This window comes from Varanus komodoensis, unplaced genomic scaffold (assembly GCF_004798865.1).
Source record: "Varanus komodoensis strain SLA01 unplaced genomic scaffold, ASM479886v1 scaffold5, whole genome shotgun sequence".
NCBI lineage: Eukaryota > Metazoa > Chordata > Lepidosauria > Squamata > Varanidae > Varanus > Varanus komodoensis.
The window spans coordinates 8,432,306-8,460,258 of NW_025336087.1; the positions used below are offsets into that span (position 1 = coordinate 8,432,306).

Sequence of the window (27,953 nt, forward strand, 5' to 3'; positions counted from 1 at the left end):
AAAGCCAAGGGGAACGCATCGTGAGGTCGATAGGGAACATGAAGATATTAGCTCAGTCTGGTCTCCCTAAGGGGCTGTCCTGGCTTAGAATGTCTTTTAAAATGCCGGTGAAGGGGGGTTACGGACGAGACAGGGTTGTGAAGGCTTGAAGAGTTTTTAATGCTGATTCCACCCCACACACGAGAAGTGGTAGCTTCCAGTTCCCAACATGGCGGGAGGTTCCCCTTGAGTTATTGTATGGGCGTTAAGGAACTCTGTCTTGGTTTTTACGTTTTCTTCGGACAATTGGTTGCGTTGAAGTCCACACCATGAGCAATATCTACATCCAGGAACCACCGACCAACGGGAAGGTAAGTGGCCACCTTTGATGTACCTTATTTAGAAGACTCGAAGAATTATTCTTGCATACGTTTTCTTGGATTGTAGCAGATGCGTAGTATATTATGGAGTGTTTCAGTCTTATTATTCTTATAAAATTGCATTAATATACTGCCCTGTTTCATCTTGTCAGGAACCCTAAACGGCTTCCATGGCTTCCTTTTTATCCTCACAACAACAACCCTATGAGATAGGTTAGTCTGAGAGTGACGCACAGTCACCCAGTGAGTATTTGAGGACGTTAAATGCAAGAAACGATCATCATGTTATTAACAGCTGTCAGTTAATGCGGTTTGCTGATAACACAAATCCTCTGACACTAGGATAGCCAATTTACACATGTGGAATACAGAAGAACATATATCATGTTGGAAGGTGAGCAAGTGAATGGAAACCTAATGTTTTGTGTGTGACATTATTAAATCCTGTAGTGCTTTTCTGCATAATTCAAACTGACCAGGACCTATGGAAGAGTGTATGGACACAACTCTGACATTAGAAATGGTCATATTCAGAAATCAGTGGGAGAATATTTCACTTTTCCAGGACATTCTGTCACAAACTTTAAAGTGCCAGTGTGGGGTAGTGGTTAAGAGCATGGGACTGGGACTCAGACGATCTGGGTTCTAGTCCCTGCTCAGCCATGGAGCCAACTGGGTGACTTTGGGCCAGTCACAGACTCTCAGCCCAACCTACTTCACAGGGTTGTTGTTGTGGGGATAAGATGGAAGAGAATGGTGTAAGCTGTCTTGAGCCCTTTGTAGGAAAAAGGCAGGATATAAATCAAAAAATAAATAAAAATAAAATAAATAAAATAAATACACAAATTTCAAAAGGATTAGTGAGAGAGATTGACAAGTTAGAATACCTCAGTGGGTTAAAGCACCAGAACTTTGAATCATAAGAAAGGATTTTTACCACACTACTTCTTTAATTGTTTTACATTATCGGTACCAATTTTACTGTAAAGAGCTGTTATTAATATCATTGTAACTACTTCCATTTAACTTCCTTCTGATCTAATTATTTAGCATATTTCCCATCCTGTCATCTGTCTAAGCACCTGAAACCCTATATTGCTTCAAGCATCTGCTGAAGTGGGCTATGTTCTGCAAAGGTTATACCAGAATAAATTTGTTACTATATGTGATGCCATAAGAATCTTGATTAGTTTTGCTGCAGTAGACTGAGTCCTTTGCATATTTAGACAGAAAAAATTATACAGCATTCCCTAGCTAGTATCACCTGCTGGAAAACACTGGTTGTTGCAGGACATTTTCTCTGTCTAAACATACATGGGATTGCATCATAACAGTGCCAGCCACTAGAAATTTTCTGGAACATGTCATTTATTTCAGAACAAGTTGACCAACAGTAGAATCTTTGCCTACTTGGGAGGTAAAGATTGAATTGTGTATTATTTGGAAGTAAACACCACTGAATTCATCAGGACTTACTTCTGAATGAACATGCATATGGCTGGGCTGTAAGGCTGCAGTTTTGTATATACTTAGTGACTACTAACATTTTGATTGTATAAATTAGTCTAAAAATACCAGTAGTGATACGAAATAAGCCATGATTGACTGTTCCTATTGTAACAGGTATAGAAAGTATAGAGTGAGGGGAAACATAGAAACAGAGCAAGTCAGAAGGGGCCTCTTGAGCCATCTAGTGTGACCCTCAGCTCCAGTTGACTCCAGTTACAACATGCCCACCATATGCATGTCTAGCCTGTCTTGGAACACCCTCACTGATGGGGCCTCAACGACCTCCCTCCTGTGGAAGCCCATTCCATACCCTCGGGGTCCTAACTGTCAGGAAGTACTTCCTGGTATCTAAATTGGACCTGGGTTCCCTGAGCTTTGCTCCGTTGGAGTGTGCCCTGCCTTCTTCTGCAGGGGAGAACAGGTCTCCCAGGTATTTATTTCAGTGGAAAAGGTAGGCAATAGATATGAGTCTGCTTAGGGAGAGTAAAACTTAGCATGGCTTTTTATATTGTAATGCAAAGTTTTCTGCAAGTATATACTTAGACCCAATAATGCAGGTTTTCTTGGAGATCTTAACTCAGAAACATTTTTGAATAATTTTGAGAAAATATTTCAATGACCTAAATCAACTAAGATCTGTCTGACTTAGTATGATTTACTTGCAATTAATAAACTGAACACAAATAAAATAATTGTTGTGTTAATTATTATATGTGTTTCATTTTTTCATAATAGCCAAAAGAATTTGAACTGAAATATCCATAGGAAAATATCACTATTCTATTACAACAGATTGAAAGATTTACTTGCAAGTTATTTTTATTCAATTTCTTGCAAATACTTTAGAACACACTTTCCTTACATTGTCCCTTGTTAAGATTTTTTTCTAATTTTAGCAATATGAAGTGTTATTATAAATGTGTAAATGTTTCCTTGGCATGGTAACCTGGAATACTGTTAGGTAGTCATCCTATGGCTCCTAGATAGCATCAGAGGAACCATTGGATATTTTCAGTTCCAAGATCTGAAGTCAAAGATAGCTTTCCAACCTTGAGGCTGAGAAATAGAGCCCCTGAACCTCTTCCCTTCTCCTGTGCAGCTAGCACAGAAAGAACCACACCAGCACCAACTTGGAGAAGCAAACTTGGAGAGGAAGAAATGGAGGAAGAAAGGGATAGAAGCTATCTTGAAGCCTCTTTAGCCTCCCTCCTTCCCTCTGCAAAATGCTGCACCTAAATAGCCAAGAAAAGTCTTATTAACTGAAACTACAAGGCATGAAGATGGGGAGGCAGAGATATCCTTCATCACTCCTAACGCTCTTACGGGCATCTCCATAGGAGTATGCCTCAATTACACAATAGAAATTAGTCAGTTTGACTGTAACCACTTGTTAGCTTATTCAAATGTATTATTAAACCATGGTTTTGCATTATGAGAGAGAGTCGTAGCAAGTCTTGGCTCATGTGCTTCCTGGTCCCTGTCATTCTCTGGATGGTTGTAAGGAGTTCAGAAGCTTTTGCTTCCACCTATGCAGCTTACTGTGTCATCTAAATTCAGACCAATGGTAGCTAATCTTAACTATAGTTAGTTGAATCAAGCCAAAATTGTACCATATTGTACAAATCCAGCTTGTTTCAACTAACCATAGTTAGGTTAACCACAGTTTAGAGTTTGGTTGAAATGTTAAGCTGCAGTTCATGTAAACCAGAAAGAGAAGCTCTCTATCTCCTTGTTCATGGGTGCATCAGAGTTGGAAAGGGGAAAGGAGAGTATGTGAACCCCAGGCTTATTGATGCTGTTTCTCTTAATGTTGGAGAACATACCAGTATGTTACCAGTTCACACTGCATTTTTATAAATATATTTTTCCTATGGAGAAAAAATCACAGAAAGTTCTCCATCCCGATCTCTGTTTGGGTCTTGTGAGGGATTATCAAAATATTAAGGCAGTTCAACACTGGGCAGAAAACTGCTATTGATTACAGAGTGTGCCATGCCTAGCTTCTAGAAAAACTCTTAAACTGATTATTTTTATGTATTCTCTCTATAGCTACAGTGTGTAGAGCAAGCCATGGTTTGCATATGATATAGTTTGGGGATTGAGAAGGGAGGTTTGCAGTGATGGTAATGAAAATAAGTCTTATGTGGGACTTCCTTCACCTCACATTTTAGCAATACTCTGAGAAAAGAGGAATTTCTGGTGGAAGCCAGGAAAGTAGCCATGCCTGCAGAATGCAAGTTGTACTTACTGGACTGTGAATATATCTGTAACATGTCCTTTTATTCTTCCATAGGTTTTACTGAAAACAACAGCTGGAGATATTGACATTGAACTATGGTCCAAAGAAGCTCCCAAAGCATGTCGGAACTTTATTCAGCTCTGTATGGAAGGTAATGATTAAGGATAGTACTTGATTATATATTACAAATTGCCAGATTTTCTCTGGAGTATATTGTGGATTTCATTGGTTTGTTGCTTGGAGCTCTAGTTTGAAATAAAGAAGGAAACAACACTTTTAAGTCTCCAGAAAGTACCTGCAGTGCCTCATAACAAAGGTAAGGGCCCCTGGACATCTAACCAGGAGAATTCCTAGTGACGTCTGGCATAATCTGGAAAAGTAAAGCAGCAGCAGGACTTTCTCCAGATGTCTTATTCTATTCTTCAGACTGAGGGGACTCTATCATTCTTCTAAGCCATCTGCACTTTTTGGAAAGATGGAGTCTGCTTTGTATGGAAGAGATCTGGACAAAATTAGAAAGTTCAGAAAAGCCCTTGGGGTTCCTTCTTGTATCCCAAATTCCATGCAAGTACCAGAAGACCTTGCTTCTTCTTGAGTCCTCTGACAAGTTTGAAGAAGTGGGGATCTTTCTGAGTTTAACTAAGATTAAATATTTATTCCCACTAGTCCTTAGTGAAACTTCTATCCAACAGTTCCTCTTCCAAGTCCTCTGAAATTTGGGAGAAGGGAGATGGAAAGAAACAGCAATAACAGACTAGCATTGTGATTTTCTTAAATGATGATGGTATAATATATTTCCCCCCTCCCCAAAATTTTATGAAATGTTCCCCCTCCCCAAAATTTTATGAAATGTGTTCTGTGTATGTTTTACTTTGCAGAAAAAGTAGTTTTAGTGACACAGTGAGATACCCAGACATTTTCAAATGGATTGTGAAAAAGGATATTTGAGAACTTTTGCTAGATAACTGAGCTGTGAGGTTGACAGAGTTTGTTGTGGGTCATTTAGGGGCTGTCTAGTATTTTTGAATTACTCATGGCGAAATACTTATTTAAAACCTCTGATATGTTGCAATGGAGATTTTGGGCTTGCATAGCCTGGAAAATTAGCAAAATTCCTCAACTTTTTACATATGTGGTTAATTTTAAAGAGGAATGTCATTGAATGAATAAAATTCCAATTAAAATTCTGAATTCTGCAAATAATTAACATCTTGAAATTTGTGTATACTACTCTAATACCCATTTTATTTCCAGATTATTACGACAGTACAATATTTCACAGGGTTGTGCCTGAATTTATTGTGCAAGGAGGAGATCCAACTGGTACTGGTTTAGGAGGAGAGTCAATCTATGGGGCCCCTTTCAAGGTATTTTCACTTGTGTTTTATTTTGAATTTATTCCATCATTCTATACCTTTGGTTGAGATGTCTTATGAGTCAATAGAAGCATGGTCCAGTTAGACTATTACTTTCTTGGAAGTAGGTCCCATTGAACTAAGAGGAATTTACTTCTGAGTAGACATGTCTGGGATCATGCAGTTAGCCATGCTTGGATTTTTGTATATAAAATTCCATGCTAAACTCTTGTGGTAAAAACATAGGCTATTAATAGACTATTAACTTTGATATGATGGCCAAGTAGCAACTGAGAATGAACAGTCTTTCAAGATTCCCTATATATATAATCCCATACAGGGATGAGGGATTTGAAATCATTAGCTCCCTTTGTAAAAGAAGTTTATCATTATGTTGTACCTTTGGAATGAACAACTCATACTACTACTTACTAACTTAAACTGGTATAACTAAAAAGTTTCTATGTTTGTAGACTATCAAAAAACATAACTTTACCTATATTGCATCTTCTTAAAATTGATTTCCCTTCCACTCTGCTTAAGGGCTAGTCATTGCTGGTTTTTCCAAAAATATTTGAGCTTGCTCACATAGAAAAAAAAAAAAAAAAGCAAGTGCTATAATTAAAGCAGTTGGTTTACAAGTTGGCAGTAAGTAGTGTTGTGATGAAATGCCCTTGAACTTACCCTATGTATATCAATGGGCAATCTGTTGAATGAACAAGTACCAATTAAACCTGTGCACTAATTGTTCTTCTTAATTCAAAGGATGAATTCCACTCACGATTGCGCTTCAATCGTCGAGGACTGGTTGCCATGGCAAATGCTGGCCCTCATGATAATGGCAGCCAGTTCTTCTTTACTTTGGGTCGTGCAGATGAACTTAACAACAAACACACCATCTTTGGAAAGGTTTGTGAGCCTTCTATCCCATTATCTGTCTGTCTGAACTCATATGTGTCTTTATGCAAAAATCTCCCATAAATTTCCAGCAAGATCTGTCGACCCCTTTGGAAGAAATCCCTGATGAAAAGAGTGTCTGAATAATAAGATTTCAATATGTTAATTTAGCATGAAAGGTAACAAAAGCATGAAAAGGAATGAAAGAAAACGTGAGCAAAGTGGTCATTTAAAAAAGGAAGTAGGAGCAAGAATTAATATAACTAATTCTCAAAGGTTCATTCCGCCAGCCTTTCACAGAGCACTTGGCTGAGTTGCAGTAACTCAGATGATCAAGCCATACACTGAGTCGCCTCCCCACATTAACTCTTTTGCTAGACTTGATCATGGATGCAGAGGAAAAGTGATGTTAGTCTCTTGCACAGTAACTAAGAGTCTCATGGCAATTTACAGATACTGTATGTAGGACTTTAGAGATACTGCTCTTTAATCTAAGCTCTAGGTCATTGTCCCTGAAAGAATCATGAGTAAGCTTCTATTTGTTCTCACTCTGCTTCGTTTCTCTGGGGTTTCTTGTCACTGCCTCTCTTGAACCTACAGTAATCTGGGATTTATGGGAATACTTCTTGTTTAAAGGAGGACCACTAACTGTAGAAATTGGGCCCACTCCTTCCATAATACAGCCTTCAAAGGTTGGCGACCAGATTCTGATTCAGAAATAGAAGAAAAGGTGGGGTTGGAATTTGCAGCTGAAATGCCAAGGTGGATCCAAAGATGAGCCAGGCAGTTTCAGCTTGGAGGTAGAGGGATTCTAGAGAACAAACTGAGAGGGATGGGCAGACCTAACAGTAGTGGTCCAAGTATATGTGATCAGGTTGAGAGGACATACCAAAAGAGACATGTCAGAGGTTCCCAGAGATGGGTCCATAAGCAGCATGATCCACCCTTCAAGGTGGAGCTGGTTCTTTATAGAAGTATTCAGTTTGGAATCAATTTTGCATCCTTAAGTTGCATTTCCTGATGGGCCTGTATTCTAACTTTGCTTGTGTCTTTTGTACTGACTTCTGCAATATTCTGCCTTTGTATGGCAAAACTAGCCTAGCTGGACAGATTTAAGGCATAAAAGGCTTTAGTTAGAAAATCTTTTGTCTTGTTCAACTTGAAAGAACGGAGAGTTGACCTGTACATGAGTCTTACAAGATGTCAGTATCTTATTGCTCATATAAATTGCCCATAAAATGGCCTGTAACTTAGATGGGCAATGCTGACCTTTTCTAAAATGATATTTGTTTGTTGCAAATACTGTTTTTATTATACTATTATAACTGTTGATAATTACTTTATATTTGAAATGGGTGACTTCTGAGTAACCGCTAAACTAAACAATAGAATACCTGCATAATAATCAAGTAAACAAAAGTATTTCTGTGAGCCGTCCCAAGGCTATGTAGCAAGGGGACGGCATATAAAAACTTTAAATAAATAAATAAATAAATAAATAAATAATGCACCGTATTTATATCCTGCCTTTTTCCCTGCTTGTAAGAAACCCAGGACAACTTACAGGGTTCTCCTCTATTCCATTTTTATCCTCACAGTATCAACATTATTGTATGGTAGGTTAGGCTGACAGTGATTGACCCAGAGTCACCTGTGAGTTTCGTTGCCAAGTGGAAACTAGAACTCAAATAGCTCAGGTTCCCAGTCTCGCACTGTGCCAAACTGGTTTTAAATACACCTAAATTAAGTTGAATCAACAGCTGAGCTCATGAGAAACTTTGCAGCAGAATTTTTGTGCACAAGATGCCCCCCTCCCCCCGACTAAAATGAACCTTAATTTCTTCTTCTTTGGTTGTTCACAGCCATGATAATCAGTCTCATATTACTCCTTTGCCACTGAATGTAGCACAAAATGGAAAATTATTCTTGCATTGCTTCAATAAGTGGGTGACCCATCCAATGCTAAATTGCAACAGCTTGAAGACAGGGAGAGTTGCCTCAACAACAACAGTGGATGGATTTCATAGGGAGCATCAACAAAAAGGGAATCTAACAGCCAGGCTGCAAGTTAGTGCCACTCAGCCTTAGTCTACATTGCCAAGATCTGGCACAGGTATCTTTTCAAATCACCATTCTTGGAAACAAACTTACTTTTCATGCTGTCAGACCAATCCTGCTTTTGCAGGATCACCTTATTTAAACTAATTGGAATGTACATTGAAAATAATATATGTTTTTATGTTAGGTTTTAAAAACCCCATCTAATTTGGCAGGTTACAGGTGATACCATATACAACATGTTAAGACTTGCAGAGGTTGAAACCGACACAGATGAAAGACCAGTCAATCCACATAAAATAAAAGGCACAGAGGTAGGTGCAAAGTTATCTGAAATAGATTAAAATAGGCATTTTCTTTGATTCAGATAGTGATCTGAATGAGTCATGTCGAAACTCTTGCATTTTATATTTGCAAATATATATCATCTGTCAGGTGTAGTATGATTTACGCTGTTGGTATTAGGAATTTCAGATTCACTGTGTCAGTGGAACAAATTTCCAGTATTTATTTAAGATACTGTATACAGTAAAGCTGAAGTGGTTTATATAAAAGCAAAATAATGCTTACAATCACTTAACACAAAATGCAGTAATAATTTAGCTTCAACATAATTCCACAGGCTATTAATACAGATTACATTCCATGACTACAATATTTTTAATGGAAAGGGCATGCAAAAAGATGAGTCTGATAACTTTTCTCAATTGTCATCCGAGAGTTATAATTTCTGACCTTGCTTATGGGTTTATTCCAAGATTTGAGGGTAATCATAATAAAAGCCTTAATTCTGATTGCTGATTATTTCATTTCCAAATATGGGATATAGGACAGAGCTTGAACTGAATATCATAGTTAACATGAGAAGATTTTATAGAAGTACAGATGTAAAATTTCCGGAATAGTTAAAGCCACAGGGAAAAAATTTCCAGAAAATCTAAAATCTTGGGAGAAATTTTAAAAATAAACAGTACTTCTTTTTGTTTAGTGTGCTTTACAGACCTAAAGACATTTTGCTGCTTTAGAAGAGTTTCATGCCTACATGTGTTTTGGACTTTTCACATCAGTCTAAGGCAACATGGTGTATAATTAGGAATGTTGCATGTTTTAGTTAAAAACGTCTGAAGGCAACAGTTTGGGAAAGGCGGCTTTCAGAACATAACCTTTTGTTATGTATAATTTGGTTTGCTCTATTCTTTCATTTTTGGGAAGGAAAGAAATGGTCTGTGGAAAAATCTGAATTCCAGTCCCAAATTGTTTATGTTTAGCATTCGTATATTTAGAGTTCCATTCCTATCAGCCCCAGGCAGCATGGCCAGTTAGTGGGAAATTATGGTTCCAAACATCTGAAGGTAACAAGAATTGAGAAGATCAATCTATGGTGTCAAAAGCTGCTGGAAGAACAAACAGAATAAAGAGGATGTAATCTCTCTGTTGAGCTCCAGGGGCAGATTGTCACCACGGCCACTAACTGTCTTATAGTCATAGCCAGTCCAGAACTCTGGCTGAAAATACTTAAGTACAAATGTTTAGTGCAGGAATTATTGGAATTCTCCTCTTATTGCATGCTTGATTAACTTTCCTGAAAAGGGTAGGTTTGATATTGTTCTATAAGTGGCTGGGCCATCCTTAGGAAACGCTAATTCTTTGGAGGATTAGCCATTTTACCATTGACGTCAGGTTTGATGATCCTTGCCCACATGCTTCATTTTTCCTATACTAACTGGATTCAGATAACATGATAACCTACACACAAGGTCAAGTATGGATTGAGGGTGACTTATCATCTTCTCTGAACCCAGTTGCACTAAGAAACCTTGTTTGGTTAACCATGAACAACCTAACTCAACAAAAAACAAAACAAACCATGAAAGATTAACCAACCATAGTGTTTTTGGTGCAGCTGGAGCCAAACAACACAATAAATTACATTTAAACAACAACCTATGGTTCCACACTCAACCCACACTCAATCCTTGTCCAAACCCAGCTATTACATCAGACTATCAAGATCCAATAACCAACCTTATTATTAAATAATTAATAATAATAATTATAGATCCAATGGACACAGATCCAGTGTGAATGTGATTTCCTTCACAGCGCAAGCACACATGCAGCACATGCTGCTTCTCTATCTGCTGTTCATATTCTGTACATTGTTGTTATTGTATTTTAATTGTATTGTGTAAGCCACTCAAAGGACAATAGTACAATAGTAAAATCTGGATTTTATGTGCACTATTTGTATTGTGTTCATTTATTGTATGTAAGCTGTCCCGAGGCTCATGCGAATGGGATGGCATACAAAAATTCTAAATAAATACATACATACATATAAATAACTCAAATTAAAATGAACCCCAACAATTTAAAGTGTTAAGGTGGGCAGGAAATACCAGTGTAACTGCAATGCTGTGGAAGCTGTGTCCATAGTATACTGGTAGGGCATGTGCTTTCCATCATTAAGTTTCAGAATCACAGGGCACATGGTAGTAGGGCCAGGAGGAAAATGTTCTGCCTGAAATATTGGAGAGCTGCCAAACCAGGGCAGACAATACTATCTTGATTGTACCAAGGTGCATGGCAATTTCACACATTCAGATTTCCTAGTTATGATTCTTAGTGCATCTAGTTTGCTGCAGTGGCTGGGGGCTTTGAAAATTTTCCACAGTGGAAATTCTTAAAATTCTTGTAAATAATTTTGCTTGCAGGTTTTATTTAATCCTTTTGATGACATAATTCCAAGAAGCAGCAAGAAGATGAAGAATGAGAAACCAGTGGAAGAAGTAAAGAAGGCAAAATCCAAAGGCACCAAGTAATTATAGCTTGTTATTTCCTCTTTACAAGTTCAGTTATAACACCGCATGACAAATATAGTATCTGAACTGTGTATCAAACTGAATGAAAAGTGCCCTATGAAATAACTAAATCGCACAATATCATGCTAGGGTAATGAAGCTCTGTAAATACACTTGAATGCGTTTCTCATTGCAGACTTTGCATTGGCAAAATTCAAAAATTCTGAACTTTCACATTTCCAGTAAAATCTGACTAAAATATAGGGTTTTTCTTTTTTTCCTTTTTGCTTTTGAAGAAATTTTAGCTTGCTTTCATTTGGTGAAGAAGCTGAAGAAGAAGAAGTGGAAGTCAACAAAGTTAGTCAGGTAAAGATCCAGGTTTATTGCGAAGGCTTATTTTTGTGAAGGCTTTTCCATTTGTTTAGATTTGCTTTCCTGTCAGAAGCTCCACATTATAGAACTTTGGAAGCCAATGTATAATGGTAAATAGGAGGCAGGATGAGTTCAGATAAACATTAATATAGATAAGGATCTGCTGTAATTTTAACCTAATAATTCTAGCTTCCAGAGAGTCTGTCTTCTTATATGTTGTTGTTGTTAGTCGCAAAGTCGTGTCCGACCCATCGCGACCCCATGGACATAGTTCCTCCAGGCCTTTCTGTCCTCCACCATCCTCTGGAGTCCACTTAAGCTCAAGCCAACTGCTTCAGTGACTCCATCTAGCCACCTCATTCTCTGCCGTCCCCTTCTTCTCTTGCTCTCAATTGTTCCCAGCATTAGGCTCTTCTCCAGGGAGTCCTTCCTTCTCATTAGGGGGCCAAAGTATGTGAGTTTCTTCTTCAGTATCTGACCTTCTAAAGAGCAGTCAGGTTTGATCTCCTCTAGGACTGACCAGTTTGATCGCCTTGCAGTCTTCTTACATAGTTAGAGCTGGGAACAACAGATGACAAAAGAAGGGGACGGCAGAGAATGAGATGGCTAGATGGAGTCACTGAAGTGGACTCCAGGGGATGGTGGAGGACAGAAAGGCCTGGAGGAATGTTGTCCATGGAGTCGCGATGGGTCGGACACGACTTCACGACTAACAACAACAATAACAACAACAATGCTTTAAGAATTTTCTGAATTTATGGCAGTAATATTTTTGCATTGGAGGACCATATAATTGCCCTTGTTTATAGGTCTGTTTCTAATGGACTGTGGTTTAGTTCATAAGTGGGCAACTTGTGACTCTCCAGATGTTTGGGCTTATTAGATAGCCTTTTGGCTATTGAACAGTATAAAAATAATATAAATATTACTCCTGTCAGCTCTAATGAGCATGGCCACATGTAAGGGACACAGAGAGTTGCAGTACAAAGCATCTGGAGGGCCACAAGTTACCTATTCTTGCTTTAACATTATTTGATTCTCAGTTATGCCCTGCCTTTCTGGTACAGTTGTGAGGATACGTTCACTTCTGTTTTTAACTAACCAAAGTTCATTGTTACATCTGAAGCCTAAGATTGTTGTTAATTATAATTATGGTTTATTGAAAAAAACCATCTTTAAGCAATATTTTGTGATATTGCTTTGTTTCCCAATAACCCTAACCATACCCATATTAAGATTAACCAAAATTTAGTTTAAATTTAACAATAAACATTTTATTTATTTATTCATTTTTCAATTTGTATCCTGCCTTTTTCCTGCAAAGGGCTCAAGGCAGCTTACATCATTCTCTTCCTCCATCTTATCCCCACAACAACCCTGTGAGGTAGATGGGCTGAGAGTCTGTGACTGGCGCAAAGTCACCCAGTTGGCTCCATGGCTGAGCGGGGACTAGAACTCAGATCATCTGAGTCCCAGTCCCATGTTCTTAACCACCACACCACACTGGCTCTCTACCACGCATCTCTCTGAAAGTTTGACAATGTATTCAATTAGTTATAAAAAGACAGATATATTCTTGGTGGATGAAGCTTCTGATCTAGGAGTAACTGTATAACCTATATGGATTGGCTTTGCTCCTATTGGAAGCTCCAAATGGTTTACATGTGTTCTTGAACCCAGTCTTCTGGAAATTCAGGTGGTAATTATGCTTTTTATCAGCTAAGTCTGTTTTGCCACCTTCTTGGAGAAGAAAGATCTTGCCATCAAGAAGTATGTCTTGATGCCTTCTAGATTAGATTACTGTTACATGCTCTATGGGATACTATGCAAAAAGAAAAAAAAACCTGACTGGAAACAGCATTGCTTCAGCATGTGACTGACAGACTATTATCAAGAGTAAGTTGCATGGAGCATATAAGTGGCTCCTGACTGGTTTCCTGTCACAGTTTGAAGTGCTGGTTATTGTGTTCTAAACCACTAACTCATCTGGTACTTTGTTCCTTAAAGAACACATCTTCCTGTAAGAACTTTCTCATGTAATTAGCTTACCAAGGGAGTATTGCTCTAAGTCTCCCTTCTGCCGGAATTTGTTTGGCACCTGACTTCTTCCAGGCCTTTCAAAATAATTTTTAACTGCTGCTTGATTTACTTTTAATATACTTAATGCTATATTTTAAAATAAAAAGTTCCTATGTTTTAGTTGCCTGGATGTGTATAATTTTATTGTAAATGTGTTTTAAATTACTACTGTTGCTTTTAAAACATTTAACATTTCTTTTTAAATATATGTGTTTTCTTTGTTTATTTGTATGACTCCCTGATTGCTTTGGCTGTAGGGCAACCCATAAATTAAATAAATAGGTATAAGCTTACAGCAGACATTTGCTATTGCACAAACACTGGTAACATCCAATTAAAAGTCCAGTGTATTCTTTTAGGGCTCAATTCAGTCAAGGTGCTCTTCTAGCTTGGAGGACAGTAGGCATTGGGTACATAGTGGGGAGTAGCAGAGATTATCTTTGCTTCACTGCTTCTTCTGCCTTGCATTTTTGCTAGATAGCCATTTTTTGTCTGGCCAGGGTACTTTAGAGACAGGGAAGGAGGTTGGAGTGCTGTCAGGATGCCCCATATCCAGCTTGCTTCAGACTGTTCCCTTCTGCCCCGCTTCAAGCCGCCTTCAGCATTGCTTTTTTTATCTTTACCTTAGAGAGCAGCTGGTGCTGTTCTTTCTGTGCCAGTTGTGAGGGGGCAGGGGGAGAGAATTGGAGCTCAGATGCAAAACTCCAAGTTCAGAGTGTCCAAGTTCCAGCTCCTGTGTTAGGAATATCCTTGTGCCCTTCCACATGATGTTTAGTGTATATGATTGTTCCCTCCTTCTTTGTAATAATGTTTTTTATTAGGGTTGAAAAGCAGGATTAGAAATCTTCTAAGTAAATGGGAACAAATGCAATGTATAAGATTTCTCTGCATACAGGAGAGATGCTATATTTCTTCACTGATAAATGTGTGAGATGAAAATGTGGACATTCCTCTGCAGACCCATTGGCACTAACTCATTCTTCTGTATGTTTTTAAACTTCTAATTTTAGAGTATGAAAGGTAAAAGCAAAAGCAGTCATGACTTACTGAAAGATGATCCACATCTGAGCTCTGTTCCTGCCATTGAAAGGTTAATGTTTGTTTGTCTGTCTGTCTGTTTGTATCCTGCCTTTTTTCTGGCAAGGAACACCTGTAAGATGGGTCAGCTTCTTGTCTGAGTGGGGAAATGAACTCCAATATCCCAAGTCCCAGTATAACTTTCTAATCCATTTATTTAGTTAGTTAGTTAGTTAGTTAGTTAGTTAGTTAGTTAGTTAGTTAGTAAAACATTTTTATGCCGCCCCATTCACCGAAGCCTCGGGGTGGCTTACAACAAATAAGTTAAATAACATTTTAAAATATATACATTAAAATAAATTACAAATATACAATATAAAATAAGCCGCCCTGGCCAGAAAAATTCAATAATATTAACATTTAAAATGCTGCTTGAATAAAAAGGTCTTCGCCTGGCGCCGAAAAACATATAACGACGGCGCCAGGCGGACCTCTCTGGGGAGTGCATACCATAACTTAGGCGCCACCGCTGAGAAAGCCCTCCTCCGAATAGCCACCCTCCTAATTTCTTTCACGGAGGGCTCCCGGAGAAGGGCCTCTCCCGCTGATCTCAGGGGGTGGCTATACCACATTGACTCTCAATATGCATCGATTATGTTGGCCTTTTTATTGTATTTCATTATATTTACGATGTTAAGAGTCATTATTTTAATGTTTATGTGGTTCATTGTGCTTTCTATAGCTTGCTAGCTGCCTTGGGCTGTGAGGAAGAGCAGGTTAAATCACATTAATAAATAACAGTAATTACTTGCTGTTTAGCACCTTGTCTACTTAGATATGCAGGATCCCTACTGCAGTCTTTCACTGTGTCTGGCCCATCTACTAGTATTCCATGAAGACATAACTATCCAATTTCCTAACTCTGTTCTTCCAGTTTGAGGGCGTCTTGTAGTATTGGCCACCTCTCTTGAGCACAGATGGAGAGTAAAACTGCAGATAGTGTTCCAATCATGTCAGACCATGGTTGAATATATTTCTCAATGCAGAGACAGTGAATATCCCCCCTTACCACATACAGACATGGGACACCCTTGCATAACATGGCCATGGTGGATGGGGAAGATGGTGGGTGGGTTATAGTCCAGCTCGTATAGGCTGTCTTAGGAAGAAGATGTCTTTTTACTTTCACTCTTCTCTCTCTCATCCATTTCCCTCTCATCGCCCTCAGTTTGTGATTATACCATTAGTTGATTGGATTTTGTATTTGAAATAGCAAAAAATATCAGGAGCTGATCAAGCAGGTCTTCTGGTCACCTTGAACTTGTATTGTAGGACAGAATCTCACTACAGAAGAATCCAAAAGCTCTGTAGAACATTTCTGGACCCAGCATTGCCCTTGGAGGGTTAGACGGCTGCAGTAACTGCAAGTTCCTTTGCCCAGTGGCATATCTTGCACCCTACCTGGAGAAAGCCAATCTGACCAAAGTGATCCATGTTGTCATCCACTCCCTTTTAAATTGTTGTAGCATGTTCTATGTGGGGCCTTCCTTGAATTTTGTTTGGAAATGGCTGGTAGTTCAAAGTGAAAAAGTCAGATTGCTTTCTAGTGCATGTTTCTTGATTATATGACCTTCTGTCAGCTGGTTTCCAGGCACAGTTTAAAGTCCTGGTCCTTACCTGTAAAACTCTAAATGGTTTAGGGACAGGATTTCTAAAGGTCCTTCTCCTGCCATAGGAATTAAAGATCTTCATCCAAGCCCCTGTGTACTTCCCATCAGCAGGAGAGAGTAGATAGGAGGAATCATGGGATAAGGCTTTCTCTGCAGTTGTGTCCTAACAGTGGAACTTCATCCCTAAGGAAGTTATATTGCTACTTTGATTCATTTTAGGTGGGCTGTTAACCTTTCAAGTCATTATAGCTTACTTATGATGTATTGTTACTGGTCTTTGATAAATGTGCATTGTCATGTTGTCTTTTGTATTGTTTTATGTCATCTGTGGATTTTATTATAATATAAGCTGCCCAGAGAGTCTATGGCTAGTGGGGCAGCATATACTCTGATCAAATAAATAAAATAAATAAATTATAAACGTACTAGCCCTGCTCAATTTTTAAAAGATTGCTTTTTCTCCTTCCTTTTTGCTGTGTATGATGTTCTAAAGTTTTTAAATTGTGTTAACAGTTCCTTCTCCCCTCGCCATTTACCCATATGGATCATATTGTGTATGGATTTGCTTGTGTGTTTTACCTTGTAAATCATACTTTGAGCAGCAACTATGCTTGCAAGTTAAAATCTCAGACTTTCATAAAAGAAAGCCAAATCTTAGGGTAGTGTCCAATGGCAGTATAGAGGTATTGATATAAACCAGTTTCAGATTGTGGTTTATTTCTTTCTTCACTAAGCCAGTTAGGTTGTTCCTGTGTTGGTTACATCAGCACAATATCAGCAGCACACTCTGTTGGATGCTTTCCAATTGTTCCATTGAAGTTCTCATTAGTGTAAAATATATAAAGATAAGCTACGGGGAAACCTTTGATCTTTAAAGGAAGAGTAGAATCTAAAATAGAAGAAGGTGGTGTTAAGTGGTTTCACTAAAAGAGGAAAGGACGGGCTAGAAAGGTCATTTAGTCCTGGCTACTAATATTTGTCAACTTTTTAGAATCCTTGCTCCTCTCTGTGCTTCTGTTGTCAAAAATACACATGTAGATAAGTAGAACTCCAGTGACTGAAGTTTTTATGTAGGTTTGTATTTGTACCATTTGTGTTTTGTTTTCATTGGATTACTTAATAGAGAAGAATCTACTTAAATAAATTGTCTTGCCTTTCAGTGAAAATACAAATGAAACTGGTAACTCAGATGAGGTGAGTTGCATTTCTACACCAGTATGAAGTCCATTTTTCTGTATGATTATCATTGTTGCAAGAAAGTCATGTGTTAAAGTTCGTGCATGCTGTCATTATCCCAGTATGACTTTTTGTGTCAGTTGCTGAGCTATTAGTAGGATCTAATTAACAGCTTTTATAGGCTGAACAGCTTCTGTCAGCAGGATGGGGAGTGGTCAATTTCCAATTCTCCCCGAAGCCTCCTGCATGCCCACCAATTTTGCTCTGGGATGCTGCAGGGGAGAGGAGAGATGGGGAAAGTCCTCTGCAAGTGGGAGTCCAAGTAGTGCTATATTGGGCCCCATCTAATTGTGGCCTTTCTTTATCTCTGTTAACAATTAGTAGTGTATACTCATGATTGGAGGGAATTATTAAGATACTCTTTTCAGAAACTCTGGATAGGGTGTTTAAAGGTCAAAACAATAGCTATGGCTACAGTTAGCTGTTCTGTACATGGGATAAAAATTGTTAATTTAAAAATGCTCACTTGGGGAGCTCATGATCAAGTCTTACATGCTGTGAAAAATTTGGCCGTTTGTCCCCTGGCATATTTGCCTGTCTCGCTCCTCAGCTTTCTGATATTTACATAGTGGGCCTATGTAGGTAGCTCCTGTTTGCATGATGTGTACATCTAGATTGGGGTAGGCCTCCTTTCGGGATGTGGGCACATTTGGCGATTTGAAATTGTCTTAGGCATTGCTGCCAAATGGCCACCATGGGAGGCATGGCAAAAGAAAAGCAAAGTGTCCAAAAGGCTGAGTACAAGGAAGAAGTTAGAACTGAAACAATTCTCTTGAACGCATAGTTTTCAATGCAAACAGAAATCTATTTCACAACTATTCCAGCTTCCAATAAGAAAATGTGTTTTTTAAAATGGGAGGGGTTGGGCACCTTGCTAGGCAACAAGAAAGGTGTTCTGGGGCACATTGGCCCTTAGATCACCCTACTCATGATCTAGATCTTGTGTTGTACAATTTATCCAGGCTGGACCTTGAAGCACAGGGCTCTGTATTTGTATAAGATCCTAGAGGCATAACAAATACCTCACAATCTCCAACCCCAATTACCAGCACATCTCCAATTCTTACAGAATTTGAACATCTACACAGGGTTGAAAATTCAGACAATGAAATTGATAGAGAGAAGAAACATCTAATACAAATATTGCTTTGGAGTAATTCAGGCTGAAAAGCCATTTCAATGTTGGGCAAAAGGTAGTTGAGGTATTTAAGAAGCAACGATATTTGGTCATAACATAAAATTCCAAGGCTGAAGTGCAGAATGCTTGAGAACTTAAATAATAAGGAATATTTCTTTCATTCTCTTAATATTTTATAGTTTTAGAAATTTGTTTTTATATGAAGCTTCTAGATATGTATGAACAAACATGAATGAATATTCCAACAACCTGTTTGCTCAGGAGGAAAAGGATGGATACGATAATGAAGATGATGGTATTGACAGTGATGAAAAACATAAAATGAAAGATCGCATTATGAAGAAGTTAAAGAAAGATACCAGTCTAACTGCTAAAAAAGCAGCTAAAGAGGAGGAAGCAGAGATGAAAATTAGCCGCAGGTAAGTAATATATTATTTTGAATTTACTGAGCTATAGTAAAGTAACCTTTCAAAGATTGCCCAGTTGACATTTAAACAAAATGTTTAACTGACTCATTCTTAAGTTTGCTCTTCTGAATATTTGTGTACATATCTGCACTAATTTCCTATGCAAACAAAATGAAGAATGAAGAAGAATCTTACTCTATATAGAGTGAAAAATGCCTGAAGTTCAAGCTAAATTCTGAAAAGGAAGAGGCAGACTTTGCATTATAGCCCCTTCCTTTCTGTTCTACACTTTGTCTCCACATTAGTCCCTCAATTTCTTCTGAGACCTGTCTTTTCATGCAGATGTTCCCAAGGGTGACCCAGCCAGTACAGTTGTAGCTGATCAGTGATCATCTCATTGTGCTTTCAGCACGATGTTATGCTTTATTAAACCAGGTAGTTACTTTGAAAGTTTATTAGAAACTGGGGTATAAATTTATGCAATAAATGTGCTCATAATTTCCTAGACATTCATTAGGATGGCTTATTACTTCAACCCAGTTCCTTCTTCCTAGTTCTGTATATCATTCAGACTTTGTTTTTAAACAATCAGATTTTTTACTCCTACTGCATGGACTTTATTTCTATTTTGCTTACAACCTTTATTTTTGTCATCACCACTGTAATTGTAAAGAAAAATCTACATTTAAAGGTCTGACTCAGTGTTACAGATGCATTCCTGTAATTTCCTCCTGCCTCTGCCATGCTTCTCTTTTTCTTTTTTAAAGAAAAGCCGCCTTGGCGACTGCCAACAAATGTAAAAAAATCAGCAGGTAGGGAGGGAACTTAACTCTTTTCCCTGCTTGCCAGTTTTCTGCTCAAAATCTCACACAAGCTGCTGCCTCACACTCTTCCTGTGAAGGGTAAAAATGTTAACTTCTGTATCTTTTACCCTGCAAAAGCAAAAGCAGCATAGGGGGTGTTTTTCTGATCAGGGAAAATCTTGTATCTTGTGCTTCCAAAAGAAAGAAAGGAAGAAAGGAAGGATGGAAGGAGAGAGAGAGAGTGTGTACCAGCATGTTATATACGGTTTTGTAGTAATTATTTCTTTACTGTTGTGCTATGTGTTTTGTCTGCTTGAAAACATATAATCTGTTCTATTATTTCCTATTCTACTTTGGCTTTCATACTTAAGGGATCTTTAGTAGTATCACACAGGGAGCATTCTTATGGGTTGCTGCCCTAGTGACTGTAAGGCCCTGAACGTGGAAGCTTGTAAGCACCCTGCATAGAGCAGAAGGAGCAACACAAGCAGCCTTCATGTCACCATCCTGCCGCCCTGCATTTTTCACAGGATGGTCTTTTTTGCCCATCTAGCTAGGGCACACTGGAAGGATAGGGAAGGAGGCTGGAATGGCTTCAGGATAGCTTTCAGTGCTGAGCTGAAAGCAGCAGAATGACATGCAGCAAGGAGAAGTGCCTAGAAAAAAGGAACCAAAACCAGAATTACAAAATTCCAGCATTTTCAAGTGTTCAGATGATACTTGTCCCATGGATGGTTTCTCCCATCTCAGCTGTGATCCTCTCATTGGCCCTTTGGTTGCTTCTCTCACTAGCACCATCCTTACCCAATCACGACATTTTTGTTTTGAAAATATCATTTCTATTTTGTAATAATGTATTCAATGGTACTCCAGAGCATGGTCATTCTGTAGGTTAAGAAATCTGTTGATAACCCAACCCTGACTGTTGCTTCTGTATAACTTTATCCTGGAGTTTTGATAGCTTGTTGGTTTTCACAGTGCTGTTGTTTAGATATAGTATGTTTTCATCAAATTCTGGGACCTTTCAGAAACAGGTATATGAGATGTGATGCTGAAATTGCACACAGATGGACTCAGTTCAGCTGTGTACAGTATGTGACTTCTGGAGGCACTGGCACTATCTAGGCATGTCACAGCAGAAGCGTTGAATACCATTTTTTCCAGTGGCACTCTCCCTAAATTTCCAAAGTTTATTTATTCACACAACTATTACACAGTAAGTTACACAATACACAAAATACACAAGGGAGCCATATGGCCAATGGGGTGGGTTAGAAATCTAATAGTGGTAGTAAGTATGCTACAAATAAAACCATATAAACGAAACCATAAATCAGGTGTAGCAAAACATAACACTAAAAAAAGACCAGCCATAAATCAAGGTGGTGCCCCCTTTAAAGCCACCCTAGCTCTTATCTTTTTAGCTGCCTGAGCAAAAAGAGAAACTCTGTAAGACACATATGCACCCACATCTGATAACAGGAACACTAATTTCCTGAATCAGAATAAGCATTAAATGTGGGTAGCATGCTAGTCAAGATTTTTTCTCTGGGTTCAGAAGAAATTTAATAAATACAGACATAAAACAATTAGTATCAAGGAGAAATACAAATTGTAATATTTATCTGTTCTTGCATGGCATTCACAATGGGCTCCCATTCAAGACTCTGTTTGAGTTCATTCCTACTCTGCACTGGCTTCCAACTGAAGTCAAGGCCCAATTTAATGTGCTAGTGATGACTTATAAAGCCCTGAACAGCTTAGAACCTAGATATTTGAAGGCGTTCCTCCTTCCATATATACCTGCCCATCCTCTAAGATCTGGAATGGAGGTCCTTCTTTGGGAGCCTTCTTCGAAGGAGATCAGAAGAGTAGCTGGCACTCCAGCTATGGAATGGGCTCCCCAAAGAGGTGCCCCTGGCACCAATGCTTTTTTCATTTCTGCACCAGGCCTTTTATTTTCCCATTATTTTAAAAGTTAGTAGTGTTTTAGATTGTATTTTATCTACTGTTATCTGGATGCTGTATATTACTCATTTATTCTATTGTATCACTGCCCTGAGACATTGTGAAGTGTGGGATATAAAAGCTTTAAATACATACATACTCAGATTTGACAATGTTTCAGCATCAAGAACTTACAGTAAAATTAATAGGCCTAAAACCATATATAAATTTGTCAAGGTCCTGTTGTGCCAACCTGCTCATCCATTGTTCAACTGCAGACATTTAGAAGCCTCCATTCATGGCTGCATAGTAGTTTCAAGTTAAACCATACAAATCATACTCTGAAGCATTTCTCATCTGTGTATTCGTATCTAGTTGTCTGTGTATCTTCTCTCGACATTTTTAGCATTTAGCATTTCATCAAATACTGAGTTACTTACAGACATACCAAAGCAAATAGAGTTGAATTAATTTTTCAGGGTTCTGCTTTAAAAACCAATCGATTTAAAAACAACAATATTTCACTACAGTATTCATTTAGTAATTGTAAGAAAGGATTTAACATGAAAATATTATCTTTTTCAAGATGATTCCTGTTTTATGCAGCTGGAAGTTGGTGATAAGGCATATTCTCCAGAGAGAATTTTAATGATGCTGATTCAACCCTTTGTTGATCAAAGCATGCAGTGATTCATGGATCTAGGGCGTCGACAGTCATAGAATGGAATCCATTGTGCATGACTACATGGGAGGTTCTGGGAATGTTTCATAAAACATCTGATAGCTATCAGTGTTTTCATTTTGTCCGAAGTTAGATCAGCAATAGAGTGTTGAAAGTTGGAATATTTTATTTAGTGCATTCACATTTACAGTAAGTCTGTTGCAATGGCCCAAATGGTAAATTTCAAATACCCCAAAAATGGGGCAGGGGGGTGAAATCTCTTATTTTGTTAGAAGAGTTCAAGGGTTCTGTTTCATATTGCTAGGAATTAAGAGTCTAAAGGTGGCTATTCACACTACTTTTAATAGATGTAGCCCATGTCAGTTGTGAAGGACTCATGAGTATGTGAACTTCTATATCCTCCTCATGCCACTGGGGTGAGGGGAGGGGGCTTGTCACATTGACACCTGTGAACTGGAAGAAGCTGACCTTTCACCTCATGTGGCCTACTTAAGGCCCTGATGCCCAGGGCAGTACCCATTTGGTTGTTGTTTGGTGCAGGTTCAGGTCCCAGGCTTTTGTGTTGGGGGCAAAAGACCACCACCACCTCAGTCTGACAATCTGAGAGGGTTATCATGAGGATAAAATGAGACCGTTTCTTTCTGAAATACTGTAGTTGCTCCCTGCATTGAACAGGGAGATTAATTAGATGGCCTCAGATTCCTTCCGGCTTTGGAAGGAACTTTGGGTACACTTCACAAAATAAATTATTCCTTCTAAGTGCCTGCTTGAGTACTAGTACTGATGATTGATTGGGGTGCAAAAGACCTATAGTAATTTGGAAAAATTAGGAATGTTCTTTTAGTATTACAATTAGAAAGGCAGTTCCAGAGCAATATAGTCAATGTGATGGAACTGTTTTTCTCCAGTCCTAAACAAGTGTTCTACACTATCGCAGAAGTCAGGAAAACAAAATCACATTTTAAGAACTTACTGGTTGAAATACTAAATATTACTGAGGCCTGGTTAAAAGTGTGAAAGTAGTCACTTTGACATTAGGAGGTAAGCCGGGAGATGTGGACATGACCTGGCTTTGCCCACCTGGTTACTCAGTGCAGCACCAGCCCAAGCTAGAGGGCTATGGGCAGTTGCTATATTCCATACAAACTCAATTTCACTCAGCAGGCAAACCATCTGCTCTGAGGCAAGAGCCTGTATCTTCTGTTGGAAATGCTATTTGTGTACCATCTACCTGACTGCCCAGTGGCCTCCCTGACCAAGCTGATTGAGTATATCTTGGATGTGGTATTAGAGAACTCTAGAACTATTTTCTTGGAGGACTTCAGCAGCCATATTGAGGCTGTCTTAGCAGTGCCATGTTGGAACTTCATATCTTCCATGACAACCATGGGTCTGTCTCAGTTTGTCATTGGTCCAATGCATAGGGCAGGGAATACCTTTGATTTGGTTGTTGCCTTTTGACATTTGGAGGGGGTCTGGAGTGAGGAAATGTGAGGAATCTGTTTTGGGAGTGGGAATTTATCAGATTCCTTTGACTTGGCTCCACAGATCCTGGTCCAATTTGACATGGCCATGAGTCTGGGTCCCAGGGAGTGCACCCAGCATTTACATGGCACTCAACAGGAATTAAGCCACACATACTGTGCAAGCAGCATCCCTCTTCCATATCATAGGATAAACAAAGGCTGCTGCATGTCACATAGAAGAGCATTGCCAGTTGTACAACCTTCATTCAATAAATGTTCAAAGACTTCCTCTCAGCTCGACTTATTTTCCAAGATAGGGCTGAGCATGAGAGGAAGTCCATGAGTGTTAGGAGGATGGATTCCACAGAGCTTCAACATATCCCTAGTATGGATATTATGGGAGTAGAAATCATCCAGTTGTCATGGTCAGACTACTTCTCGGTTAAGTTTGGAATCTGTGTAATAATTTTGCAGAAGTGGACCTCTTAAAATTGTCTTCCCCAAGAGACTTATGGGATCTGAGGATTTCCTGAATGCTCTAGGGGATTTTTAATCTATTCTAATAAACCTGACATTGGAGCCCATGAAGGTTTACTATGATGCATTTGCAACAGAACTCAAGGATAAAACCTTCATTCTGCTAACTTCCGTTCTGATATTGGTGGAGCATTTGTTGAGGTTTCTAGTCTGTTGTCTTATCCTGTTTTGTAGGATCAGTTTCAGTTTTTGGAGCCTGAATATGTGCTCAGGACACTTACATTTGTACAACCCATCATGTGCTCTCATAACTCTTCCCTTTCATGGCTTGAGTTAGCTAGTTTGGACCAGATAGATCTTTGGCATGAAGCACTTGTCATTGCATAATGGCATGGTTCCTACTGCTTGAAGGAAGCAATGGTGCAACTACTCCTGAAAGCGCCTCCTTGGATTCAGAGTCCTATATCAACTGTTGTCTGGTTACAACTACTCCTGGATAACATACTCAAGGGATTGGTGGCATCTCAACTGCAGGTGCTCTTGAATGCAAGTGATTATCTAGAGCCATTCCCGTTTGGGCTCAGGTCTGGTTTTTGGGCAACAGCCTTTGTTGCTATGATTGATTACTGCCTTAGGAGAAGAACCAGTGTAGTGTGACCCTGTTACTATTCTTTTATCTCTGAGTGACTTTTGATACCACTGACCATTCACTTGGACTATCTCCATGAGTTGGGAGTTAACAATTGGTTCTTTCTGCAGTGGTTCAGTTCATACTTGCAAGTTCCAGAGACTAACACTGGATGACTATGTTCAGTTATGCAGTGGGTTGCTACAGGGTACCATCTCCAATTTGATTTAATTTGTATAAGAAGCCATTAGGAACTGGAGATAGGGGGCAAGGTGTCATCAAATGATGGCACCCAGTGTAGGGATTGGGTTCTGCAAAAAAGTCCCAAAAGGACATAGGAATAGTTTCAGATGCAGGGAGAGATGCAACATCCAAAGCTAGCTTTAGTTCTCTGTGAACTGTAAGAGGCCATACACATGCTGACCCATTGCCTTGATGCATTTATTGCTTGGATGAGAGCTAATGAACTGAAGCTGAATCCTGATAAAATGGAGATGCTATAAGAAAGCAATTCCCAAGTCTAGGAGTTGACTGTTTGCCCATTTACTGGATCTGGATGAGGTTGCACTCCCTCTGAAGGAGCTGGTATATAGGGGATGCTCCTAGATCCCTCCATGTCACTGGATGCCTCAGAGACCTCAGCAGCATGGGGTGCCTATTGCCAGCTTCATTTGGTTGTTGTGGTGAGGATAAAATGGAGACAAGAAGAACCTTGCAAGAACCAGAAAGGCAAGGCATGAATGCATTGTAACAACAGCAAGCTGTTCCATCTCATCACTGCTTGTATAGTTATTATAGTTGGATTTGTTTTTAGTAGTGTATTTGTTTAGTTACTAGTGTATTTTAAATTTAATTTTATGCATTTATCTGTGAACCATTTAGGAATATTATTATACTAAACAATATATAAGTATCATTATGAAATAAATTATTTATGTGAAATGGGTTAAGGTGCTAATCCATTCAGATTTTCATTTGAGTCTTTGTCCTGTAGATGGAGCTCATATGCCACACATTTATAAGTAGCTCTTGGCTTGCCTCTGCCCGCTTGTTCATAGTGCAATGGCAAACCACATGTACATGTTAAAGCAAGGTAAGAGCAGGGAGGTGCTGATAGCTACCAACAGATGATAAATAAAGGACTTGAGGCTTTGTACTTCGTAATATAATATTTGTCCAAGTATTAACACTGTAAAGGAATGCAATTCCATTTCTGTATTGTAAGACTGCAACCATTAATTGGTAAATTAATCATCTGAAGTTTTAGCTGATTTCGTAGGTGGGAACCTATTAAACATGTGAATATGCGTGATGACTTTTTAACCAGTGAGGGCAGCAAGTTAGTAGCATAAGTTTTAAAAACAAAACCAACAGATTTTAAATGATTACTCTAATGCATTGTATCTGGGTTTCCATTTGAAAGTGTCTGGAAACTTCTGCTGATCCAAAATCATGCAGTGCAAATGTGAACAGAGACAGCTGGTATGATCTTTTGTGTTAATGTTTTATGATCTGCAGTGATTGCCATTCTGTTTCTGGACTTAAGTTGTAAATCATCCAGAGAGCTTAAGCTATTGAGCAATACAAAAATCTAATGAATACAGGAAATGAAATTTACAGTGCTGGTATTAACTTACAAAGCCCTAAGTGGTTTGAACCAGTTAACAGAAAAATTATCTCCTGGATTCTTAAATTCATTGTCAGAAGCCTTCCTCTGGGTGCCCCCAGCAGAGGTGGTGAGGCAGGTAGCTACTAAGGAGAGGGACTTTTCAGTGGTAGTACCTGGTTTGTACACTGTCCTCCCCAGAGAAGATCGCCTGACACCTTGGCGTCTTTTCAGTGCTAAGCTTATCATTATCCCAGACTTTTTATTCCTTCAGTTTTAAAATAGCATTTGTGTATTTTAAAGTATTTCCATTGTTGCAGACTTTTATCTTGGCTTTTCCTTTGGTTTTATTTTAACATTATGAATTTTATATTTTATTTTACTATGTTATTGTCTTGTATGTTTTTTGGGAAGCATCTAGAGAGCTTCAGCCAGTGGACAATATCGAAATGTAATAAATAGACAAATGGCTGGCCAGGAAATGAGAGGATATGTAAGGCTATTTTTCTGCCTTAACATTCATGGCATTTTTAATTTTGTTACTTTTATATCCTGCCTTTTTTCCTCTTTCAAGGTATCCAGAAGGGCTTACATAGTCCTCCTCTCCATTTTACCCTCTCAACATATCTGTGAGGTGGGTTAGGCTGAGAGTCATTGACTGGTCCAGAGTCACCCAACAAGCTTCATGGCTGAGTGGAGACTAGAACCTGGGTCTTCTAAGTCACAGTCCAACACTCTGACCACTACAGCACACTGACACTAGGATCACGCCTTTGGCTGGTAACTGATACCAAACAGTTGCAAGAAGCAGTTGCTTCCTGATGCAAATTGATCAACAGCATAGGGTGGGCCATCAAAAAGAAAATGAGTGAGAGGAGGATTTTGTCTGAACAGCCTCAAATAGCTATTAGAGCTATGTCAATAAATCAGTTCTTTTTTTAAAAAAATCTCATCTTGCTCAAGCGCACTGTTAATTTCCAGTAGTCATTAAAGAATTAATGTGTTTTCCCTTTTACATTTGATAAAGCATGAACATAAATGGAAAAACATATTTAATCTTGTTAGTAAGGATTATCCTGCATAACCCAATTTGTTTGGACTGCGCTTGAGTGTATTTTACTTCACTCATGTTTGTGGGCTGATTATATTTATAAAATATGACAGTGTTTTTCCCATTCTGCTCTGTGTGAAGTCACTAGCTGTGCTT

General features: G+C 38.7%; 1 protein-coding gene across 3 annotated transcripts in view; it reads left to right on the plus strand.

The window, feature by feature from the left end:
- Positions 1 to 47: 47 nt before the first annotated feature.
- Positions 48 to 27,953, plus strand: part of CWC27 (CWC27 spliceosome associated cyclophilin) — a 146,308-nt gene continuing 118,402 nt past the window's right edge. For 2 of the 3 annotated variants that reach the window (XM_044446235.1, XM_044446236.1), the window contains exons 1-10: positions 48 to 350; positions 4,162 to 4,258; positions 5,362 to 5,474; positions 6,228 to 6,371; positions 8,633 to 8,731; positions 11,132 to 11,235; positions 11,515 to 11,584; positions 14,680 to 14,759; positions 17,517 to 17,550; positions 18,992 to 19,149. In XM_044446235.1, coding sequence (XP_044302170.1) covers positions 309 to 350; positions 4,162 to 4,258; positions 5,362 to 5,474; positions 6,228 to 6,371; positions 8,633 to 8,731; positions 11,132 to 11,235; positions 11,515 to 11,584; positions 14,680 to 14,759; positions 17,517 to 17,550; positions 18,992 to 19,149 — 941 coding nt within the window. In that variant the 5' untranslated portion in view covers positions 48 to 308. The remainder of the gene's footprint in view (positions 351 to 4,161; positions 4,259 to 5,361; positions 5,475 to 6,227; positions 6,372 to 8,632; positions 8,732 to 11,131; positions 11,236 to 11,514; positions 11,585 to 14,679; positions 14,760 to 17,516; positions 17,551 to 18,991; positions 19,150 to 27,953) is intronic. The other variant, XM_044446234.1, reaches the window with a different exon arrangement.